The sequence below is a fragment of the Macrobrachium rosenbergii genome, chromosome 15 (genome assembly GCF_040412425.1).
Source record: "Macrobrachium rosenbergii isolate ZJJX-2024 chromosome 15, ASM4041242v1, whole genome shotgun sequence".
NCBI classification, from domain to species: domain Eukaryota; kingdom Metazoa; phylum Arthropoda; class Malacostraca; order Decapoda; family Palaemonidae; genus Macrobrachium; species Macrobrachium rosenbergii.
Window position 1 is genome coordinate 20,043,079 of NC_089755.1, and position 9,604 is coordinate 20,052,682.

Genomic DNA, 9,604 nt, shown 5'->3' on the forward strand with positions numbered 1-9,604 from the left:
CTTACCCTTGCCCCCTTTACCTGCTTGGAAAGTGGGCTGATAAGGGCGGGAGGGACCCCCCTTCTCGGGGCAGAAGAAGGCTGGGTGTTTCCTCAGGACCCCTTCGAAGACTGGGACTTCTTAGGGGCCGAGGAAGTGCCAGCCTGGCCCAAAGACCTGGCCGCAGTGGAATGCAAAGACCCGGAGGTCTAGGCCACTGCCTGGTGGACAAGCCGGTCGCTGTCATCGGCATGGCGCTTGTCCACCGCGGTGTCCACCAGCTCTCTGGGGAAGAGAGAGGAGGAACCCAGCAACGGTCCATTCTGCAGGGCGATAGCTGACTCGGGACCTACAGACCTGGCGAAGCGAGAGAACGGCATCCCTTCGCATTAGCACAAGGTTCGCCCTACCCCCAGACTGGCACAGTCTCCCAAAGGCGGAGTCCTCCCCAGGTACAATAGCGCCTGAGGAAGCAGCTACCTTCCATACTGTGAATGACCACAGATCGAGCCAGGAGACTGCTTGGAAGGCCGCCATGGCGGTGGTTTCCAGGGTTGCAGCTTCTTGCTGAGAGAGGGAGATACTCTCTGCAGTCAATTGCTGCAACGACAGACCCGGATCTAGACGAGTCAGGTCCGGGTCAACCTGCTTAGTCAGTAACGCCCCTTCAACTGGTGTGTAGAAGCGCTTCTGTCGAGGCAGAGGAGGAGGAAGAAGCTTGTCCGAGCGGCTCGAACGAAGCGAACTGTCTTGCCCAGACACAAGACCGTTCACCTGGTCGAGTACCCCCTCGGCAAGCGTGGACCACGGCAGCCCCACCAAAGCCTTGGGTTCCTTCTTGGGTCCCAAGAAGGATTCGAGGCGTGACGGACGATCCACAGACGAGGCTGTGGTCCCTTCCCCGAGGTCATTGTGCTGACGAATCAGTGCGATAACCTCCGCAAAAGTCCTCTGTATTTCGGGGGTGTCCGCATCCTGGGGCAGAGGACCCTAGAGTCCCTCCAGAGTGCGGTCCTCCCGAACTACTCTCCCCGCAGGAGGGAGAACCTCGGCAGACCCCCGTGGACCTTCCTGAACCACGCGGGCGTAAGACCTGGTTGACCCGAGAACCGAGCCAGGTTTGTACCCCCATGCGGTAGAACTCCGAGGAGAACAGTCTCCAGAGTTCCTCCTCTCCGACTCGCGCCCCCTGGAAGAAACTGTAGGGGCGGAGGGGACAGGCGAGGAAGATCGGGCGCTCCCACTGGCTTTACTGGCAGAACCAGCAGAGGCAGTGGGCCGAGAGCGGTCACCAACCCGCGGTGATGACGAGCTCCTGGGTCGAGGAGACTGCTTTAGCCCAGGCAAAGCAATCTCCCGAGGAGAGCAGGGCGGCTCGCGAGAGCCTGGCAGGGCACCGCCCCCCCAGGCTGGCCACGCTGGGCGTGGCCGGGGACGGGAGGGGCCGGGGCTTGGGAGCCTGTGGAGTCCTCTGGACGCGCCCCAGTCTGCTGGCTTGCGCGAGCCTGCGCTGTCCTCTGGACGCGCCCCAGTCTTCTTCGAGGCCGTAGCCTCTCAGGAAGACTGAGCAGGGGACCTCTTCTTGCGTTCGGCCCCACGGGGCCGAAGCACTATCCCGGGAACCTGACTTGGCACTTAAAGGAGTGCCAGCAGGAAGAGCCGGAGCACCTGCATGCCCGGGCTCTTTCTCTCGCCCCATGCCCTGGTCTGTACGGCAAGAAGTTTCTCCCATATCAGACTGGGGTACCCGGGTCTCCTTGGGGACCCGGGTACTCAGAGCAACTCATGAACGAGTGTCCGACGCGGACTCGCTGGCCTTCGAAGCTGGAAATTTCTTAGGCACAGCTGGGGGGGGGGTGCAGGCCTTGGTCTGCACGCCCTTGGGTCCCGATGCCACTGACCCGGAGGCTAGGGCAGCGGTTCCCTGATCCGAGGATCGGGAAGAGCCGACGAGAGATCCCACTGCCTTCCCTGTGGAAGGAGGCAGACCCTTAGTAGCCTCGGTGCGAGGCTTCTTAGGGGGGGGGAGAGGCAGGATTCTTCTTCTTCGGCTGAGAAGCCTCGGAAGGAGGAGCGGAAGAGGCAGCAGACAAAGACGAAGATGAAGACGACGACACCTTCCTAGACCTCTTCTTCTTCTTCTTCACCATCTGCTTCAGGAACGCTGTCAGGTCCCCAAGCCAGGAGAGCGTGGCCGAAGACTCAAGAACAGCAGGAGGGGCTGCAGCAGAAGGTACATCCCGGGCAGAGACCGCGGAGCTCGAGCCAGCATTTGCCTGGGTGGAGGCAGCCGCGCGTCGGCCAGGAACAAAAGTGGGCGGGGCCGGGAATGCAGGTGCCATCTCTCCCGCGTGGATAGTCGTGTCAGGTCACGCCAGAGTCGATGGGATGGGGACAGGAACAGACGAAGGGCTGGGCTGGAACATAAGGCAAGGAACAGTGGATGTAGACAGGCCAGGGTCAGCAACGGGGGCAGCGACAGTCACATACGGGTATGATGACGTCACCATGTAGGTGGGGTCAGCTCGCGTGAACGGGGCCAGGAAGCCAGGCGGCAGCGGTACAGTGTGTTGCAATGCAGGGGACGCCGATACCTGGGTGTCAAGATGTGATGCTACCGACACCGGGAGCTGTGCAAACCTGGACATGGTGACGGTCATAGTAGTGGCTGTCGTTGCCAAGTGAGTGGTAACTGGAGCGGGGGGGCAGTGGAGCCAATCCCTCCAGTGACGTGCCAGGTAGGCCCAGGTGTAGCCAGGTTGAGGTTGGGTTCGTAGCCTGGCTATCCAGCCCGAGACCTGAAGCGAGAGTCGGGTTAGTACAGGAAGCCTCCACCCGCTCCGAAGGAAAAAACTCCCCTCCGGAACGGGAAGAGACCTCCGAGAGGATGTCCCGGTCCAACTCTCCCCCGCGCCCTTCCACAAACGATGAAACGAAAGAGGAAGGGGAGGGGGAGTCCTCACCAGAGGGAGAGGGAGCAAGAAGGGGAAGTTCGCCGGGAGGGAGAAACGAGCCCGACACATTCACCACCACTGGAGTCATTGGGGGCATGTTTCCCTCGGACGACTCCTTGGTAGGCTTACGACGGTAACGTCTCCTCCCCTCGAACTTCCCCCATTGCTAGGGGGACCAAGAGCAACACTCACTACAAGGGTCGTCGCGTGAACACACACGCCCCCTGCAAGATGTACAGAGGGGGTGTGGGTCCACATCGACTCTAGACCGAAAAGAGTTACATTTTTTCTCCCCTACCCCAGGACACACACGCTGGGGATAGGAAGACTTGGTTGGTTTATCCATAACAAAAAAAGGTAATATTCCCACCAAATGATGAAGAATAGAAAGCTGTCAGGCAGAGAGCAGCGAAGAACAACGTCCGTGCGCTACGACGGCCGAAAGCAAATTGGAATGTTTGCATCCAGGCAGGCAGTACTCCCGCCTCCCGGACAGTAGTTAACTGCCTAACCACCTTGTTTGAAGTTCAACGGCCGTTTCCAGCCTACGCCTGAAAGTAATCCCCTAATGTAAAGGACCGAGGGTTTGTATATTGTGTCGGAACAATTGGAATGTTTACATCCAGGCAGGTGGGTATCCCCGCCTACCTGGCAGTAGTTACTGCCTAACCACTTGCTCAAGAGTTTAATGGCTGTTTCCAGCCTACGCCTGAAAGTAATTCCATATGTAAAGGACCGAGGGTTTGTATATTGTGCCGGAACAAACTGCATAGAATAAATGTTGCTCAGCGTGCCAGATTCTACCCAAAAAGTAACTTACTTGGCCAATTTGCTTGTTTTCCCGAACGACAATTTTTTCAGCAGAGCGTAACTTTTTCTAAGTACCAAGTTGACGTGAATGGTGTCATGCAGCACCGCTCTCCCATAGCTCTTAAGATGGCCGAAGTGCAGCGCTCCTCTCACCCCATAGTTCCTGAGGTTGCCGCCGTACGTCGCCCCAACCTGATCGCGGGAAATTTAATTCCATCCAAGCATATCTCAGGCTGACCCAGGTCATTCCCTAGGGCTTACGGATTAAATACTTCGAACCAATCACAATGTGTTCTACCGATATGATTCATAAGCCCAGGCCAAGACCAGAGTCACACGTTCTTTTCACCTCTAAATGCCGCGGTGGAGAGTCACGACTTGATTTTGTTCCCAAAGGTTAACACAGTGGAAGAATTCAATGCATACACGGACCTGTACATTCTGACGCTTCTTGAGTTCCTACGGAACACTGGTGAATTCACGAAGTGGCTGTACCAGCAAGGACTGCTAGGGGACTTTTCTGGGTTATGCTTGTTTTCTATAGCGAATTTTTTGCGCCAAAATGGGGGTCCCGCAGACCTGTTCGGCAGCCAGCAGCTGCAAAGAAGCCCAGGATGGTAGGACCTACAAAGCCGATACTGTTACCTACATGGTCAGACAACAGCAATTTTGAATAAGGTAAGCAGAGCATTTACCTTTTTTTTACATTTGTTTTATTGCCAGGTGAATTTGATGTTTTGGAACGGAGCCTAGTATGCAGTTTGTTTACTGTAACCCCTGTGGCTAGTGCACTCAGTGAAACATTACCTCTTGCCAGAACATACAAGCTTACCAAGAATCATTAAAAATGCGGATAAGGCGCTGTTCCACCACCCCAATCTGAAAGCGGAAATGTTAAAAAAATGACCTTTGCCAAATTAGCGTCCATTCTAATGTAGGTAGGGAGTAGCCTAACCCGCGTTTATGTAGGCTACAAGTAGCCTAGGCTAGCAGTTTCCGCAGGTGCAGAGTACCGGGTCAGCCTTACGTATGTAGTGTAACGGGTCAGCCTCATGTATGTAGCACAGCGGGTCAGCATCACGTAGGTAGTGCAGTGGGTCAGCCTTACGCATGTAGCCTAGCGGGACAACCTTTTGTATGCAGACTAGCAGGTCAGAAAATCAGGAATTCTGTATGTTATGGGCGGCATGGAACCAGCCTGTTGCTTTCCCCCACCCAAAACCCCGGTTCCCAACGGAATCACCCTTACCGTTCAGTAGTTTTCCTGTTGCTTTTTCTTTTGGCAACATCGACATAAGCAGGGTTTTTATAGCCATTATGAAGCACAGAGGGAGCAATTTTTTTCGGCGTGTTTTCTATAGAGAATTTTGGCGCCAAAAGGGGGGTCCGGCGGTCATTCACAGGCTCCTTTTTCTTTTCTAGGGTCACACTCCGATGGCGCTCTGCGAGACCCGCGGATTCAATTCATCATAGGCTAGACATAGGGTAATGCACACATTTTGAGAGTTTGTATATTATTATACTAGAGTAAAGTAATAACATGCTACAATAATACACTACAACAATAATACCGCATTAGTGTTAAATTTATTCAGTTCACTATACAACTCCCCTAAAGTTTATTTTCAACTGCAATTCCGAGCAGGCTACTAGCTATGATTGCTACACATAGCCTGAAGTACTTACGGATAATATCGCGAGAGAAACCCGAATACAGCGTTGAAAAAGGCAGGAACTGATTCCCCTTCCTGCAACATAATTTCCTTGAGTTTTGCATCGTGAACTTGCGATTTTGCCATCTTTCGTCGTTGTCGTTGTTTGAGATAGTAGTAGTAGTATTAGTAGCAGACGGAGTTTCCTTTGAAACGGATCCCTTGCTTGTTTTATTCCTCCCTTGTTTGTGTTTGTCTAAGTCTTGTCTCTGTAGAGCCATAATTCTTTTATAAATTCTTTCCTATTTTCAGTTTTCCCTTTCAGCCGATCTGTAAATAAAAGTATATTAGCTATCAATTCCTCTTTATTTTCCTGATATGACTGTTGCACAAAACTGCATGTTTCTAATCTCATTATATGCTGGGCAGTAGAGTGAGAAATGTTCTAAGTTTTCATTTTTTCCTCACAGCACAAACATTTTGTATCTTTTCCTTTTATTCCTGTCGTTTAATTCTAGTGTGCCTAGTCTAGCCCTACTGATCAGCATTGTTTTTTCGGTGTTATCATACCAGGTTTCTTCTCTTATGTTATGAGGTTAAAGAAGACAGATCTGGGTACTGATTGATTTATTACCTAGTTGTTGTTGTTTTAGATTTAGCTGGCCTTGTGCCAGCACGGGCTCTTGCTCCTAGAGCAGCACGTAATTTTATGTTGATGATGAGTCTGTGAGATGGGTAGGTTGGATGAAAACTTTATTATGATGCATGAAAGTAATTTTGATGGGGGTAAGGCTATTACCCGGGCAAAGGTAGCCTATACATAGCAGCGTGCGGATGGAAACGTGGTGCCCGACCCCAGGTCGCCATGACCCGCACGCTGAGTGAGAGCAATTTGTGTTTGTTAACAGTCAATCAAATAACAATAACAAGAGACATAATGTACATACAGTGATAAAATATATATTGGCGAAAAGGCCTTGAAATTCTACATACAAATATAGGCTATAAATGAGAGTCTTGCTGCGTTGATAGCTGCAATACATGATCGTAATTGATGGGTAAAGAAGACGCCTTTACAAGTACTCCCCCCGCCCCAAGACAATTATTATGAAATAATGATTGGAATATCTGTTGAATGTTAATCACGGCATCTTCTTCCCCTCGGAGCCGGACAACCCGGATACACCCCTTCCAAGACTAAGAGAAATTGCAAAGAAGTTCGTGCCCTGCAGGAAGACTTTCGCGGACAGGACCCATAACTTCAGCCCAGAAGGCCTGAAAACCTGTACACACGTCTTCATGAGGAACGACGCCCACCGCCCACCCTTGACCAGACCATACAGAGGGCCATACTGAGTCGTCAGTAGAGCATCCAAGGCCTACCTCGTCAACATCCATGGGCGGGAAGACAGGATATCTATCGACAGGTTAAAGCCAGCCTTCCTAATGGACAGCAGAACGCGAGAGGAAACTGGCAGACGTCACAGAATTCCTCCACAAGACAAGACCTCGGAGGGAGGGATCGGCATCCCAAAATGAGGTCGAGGGCGTCTCAAGGGCCGCACTAAGGATGTCATCCACCCGGCAAAACCACCGGACGACTCAGCAGTCGAAACCACCCCACATCCGCAGATATCAAGAACTCTGGGTCGGCTCCTGTTCCCAAGAAGATGCCGTGATTAACATTCAACAATCTTCCAGTCATTATTTCATAATAATTGTCTTTGTGGGGGGAGTACTTGTAAAGGCGTCTTCTTTACCCATTAATTACGATCATGTATCGCATCTATCAATGCAGCAAGAATCTCATGAATGTATTTGTATGTAGAATTTCCTGGCCTTTTCGCTAATATATATTTTATCACTGTATGTACATCTGTAAAGCCATGTTGTACAGTCTCTGCTGATCATGTTTGTAAAGTCCCCGCTAAGCAAGTTTTCTTTGATGACGGCCCATTTTCTTTGTACCTACGATACGATCACTTTTATGAGAATTGATTCAAGTAAGTTTGTTGAATATTCAGTCCGTTTTTCTATATTGTCGAGCGACCCAATCACGGTCCAGAATTCTTTCCTCGTCAATAAAGTTACTATATATTGAGAAATTTTCGACGGTGTTGAGAGGACTGTACGAATATTTCTGATTCTTAGCCTGGATGTTATAGGCTTGGGACGTGCAGTTCAAAAGACACGACTACGAACCTCAGGTTCAGGTGTTGGATCATACAAACTAGCTAGATTTTTACAATTTTATTACAAAAATTAAACTCTACTAATGCCCTGGCTGTGCACATTTACTTTACATCTAACAACAACGAAACTAACACAAACTAGTAACAGCCATGCTAACAAGCTGGCCTCGTGGCTTAAAGAAACACACAATATTTTAAAGGCAGAACTAACAGCAACTTATGAATCGCAGCGCTTGGCAAAACGCAACTTAATCTAAGCACAGAAAAAACTAGAATGCCAAAATTATTCTTCTACATTATGGATTACTATGATCACTTCTGGACATGAACGAGTTACACTGAAGTTGGGGAGTTCCTCATTGGATGAATCGGTAGAGTTGTCGGCTAGCACTCGCTAGGCCCGAATTCGAGTCTCCGGCCGGCTAATGAAGAATTAGAGAAATTTATTTCTGGCGATAGAAATTCATTTCTCGTTATAATGTGGTTCGGATTCCACAATAAGCTGTAGGCCCCATTGCTAGGTAACCAATTGGTTCTTAGCCACGTAAAATAAGTCTAATCCTTTGGGCCAGCCCTAGGAGAGCTGTTAATCAGCTCAGTGGTCTGATAAAACTTAGGTATACTTAACTTTTCTTAAATTGGAGCAAGAAAAACACTTACTTGGAAACAGAATTCTCTGATCACTCATTCCTCTGACACGCTCAGTGTCTTTTTCATTACAAGGATTACTTAAATACAGTTCGATAAGAAGTAACGCTGGACTTTGCCACAGTGTATGAGTCTCGTGAGCACCGGATCTCTTAGGTCACAACTGGAGCGTGTTACCCGTGTAAGGAGTAGCTGGGAAAGGAGGATGATTGCTGGTCGACCTCAGCTTTTATAGTCGCGCCTAGGGACGCTTCTAGAATATTTTCCATCATTCTTGTATTATAAAAATAATTTTTCTCCCAGAACGGTGGTCAGAGATGGTATTTTAAATCAACAATGCAACCATTGTTGCATGTTACAGAATTTACAAGGATATAGAAGAAAATACACAATATCAAAAAGATTTTAAGAGGTGCTAAAGAAATGAGCAGGATAAGGTTACTGCTGATTTATTGGTGACCCAGGAGGTTTATATAGCGGTGGACTGACGTCACGCTGAGGAATACAATGAGAACAAGGGTGACCTGAGGTCAATAACAATTAGCAATAAATACAATGAACAAATACACTTTGAGTTACACAAATGTACAGTAAACCGAGTTAAATACAATCTGATACCTGAGAAAGAGGAACACATAATATACAAGTTGGAGACAGGTAAATATTTACATAAAATAATTTAATTTAAATGATTGGGTGTGACTGGATCTACGTGACCCGACAACCTAGGAGCGGCGAATCCAGGAGAGGCAAAGAAAATGGGTCGTCACCACAGAAAACCCGCTCAGCAGAAACTTTACAAATACTCCCGCCCCCCAAGACGTGGGTAACGTTTGATTAATCGGCGTATCTGCTGGGGCACTGAAGGGTGCCGTGGCTACGTGAAGACAGCGGGGGAATGTGCTGTGCGTGGGGGCGGCTGGCTGAAGAAGGTGATGGACTGGGGAGCACTGTCGACAGTCTGCTCCAGGATGGCTCCACATGCGATGCTACTGGCGTCCGTCATCAGCTGGAGGGAGGCAGTGGGGTCCTGGTGCGCCAAGGCGGTTGCCTCGGCGAGGGCGGCCTTCGTCAGGGAGAAGTCCTGCTGCTGCCTGGGTCCCCACTCTAAGGATTTTGGTTGGCCTCTCAGGGTCTCCGTCAAGGGGGCCATGGTGTGTGCGATCCCGGGGATGAACCTCCTGTAGTAATTCACCATCCCGAGGAACTCCTGGACGGCCCTGATGGAGGTGGGGACGGGGAACTTGGTGACGGCTGCGACCTTTGATGTGAGCGGGCGGACACCATCCAGGGATATCTCGTGGCCTAGGAAGTCAGCTTTCTCGATGCCAAAGGTGCACTTGTCGAACCTGACGACAAGGCCATTCTC

The 9,604-nt window shown here is 50.2% G+C and overlaps 1 protein-coding gene across 2 annotated transcripts in view; it reads right to left on the reverse strand.

Annotated features, from left to right (window-relative positions):
* Window positions 1–5,586, reverse strand: part of LOC136846454 (nudC domain-containing protein 3-like) — a 386,483-nt gene extending 380,897 nt beyond the window's left edge. For both annotated transcript variants that reach the window (XM_067117231.1, XM_067117232.1), the window contains exon 1: window positions 5,430–5,586. In XM_067117231.1, the coding sequence (XP_066973332.1) occupies window positions 5,430–5,542 (113 nt within the window). In that variant the 5' untranslated portion in view covers window positions 5,543–5,586. The remainder of the gene's footprint in view (window positions 1–5,429) is intronic.
* Between the last annotated feature and the right edge of the window lie 4,018 nt (window positions 5,587–9,604).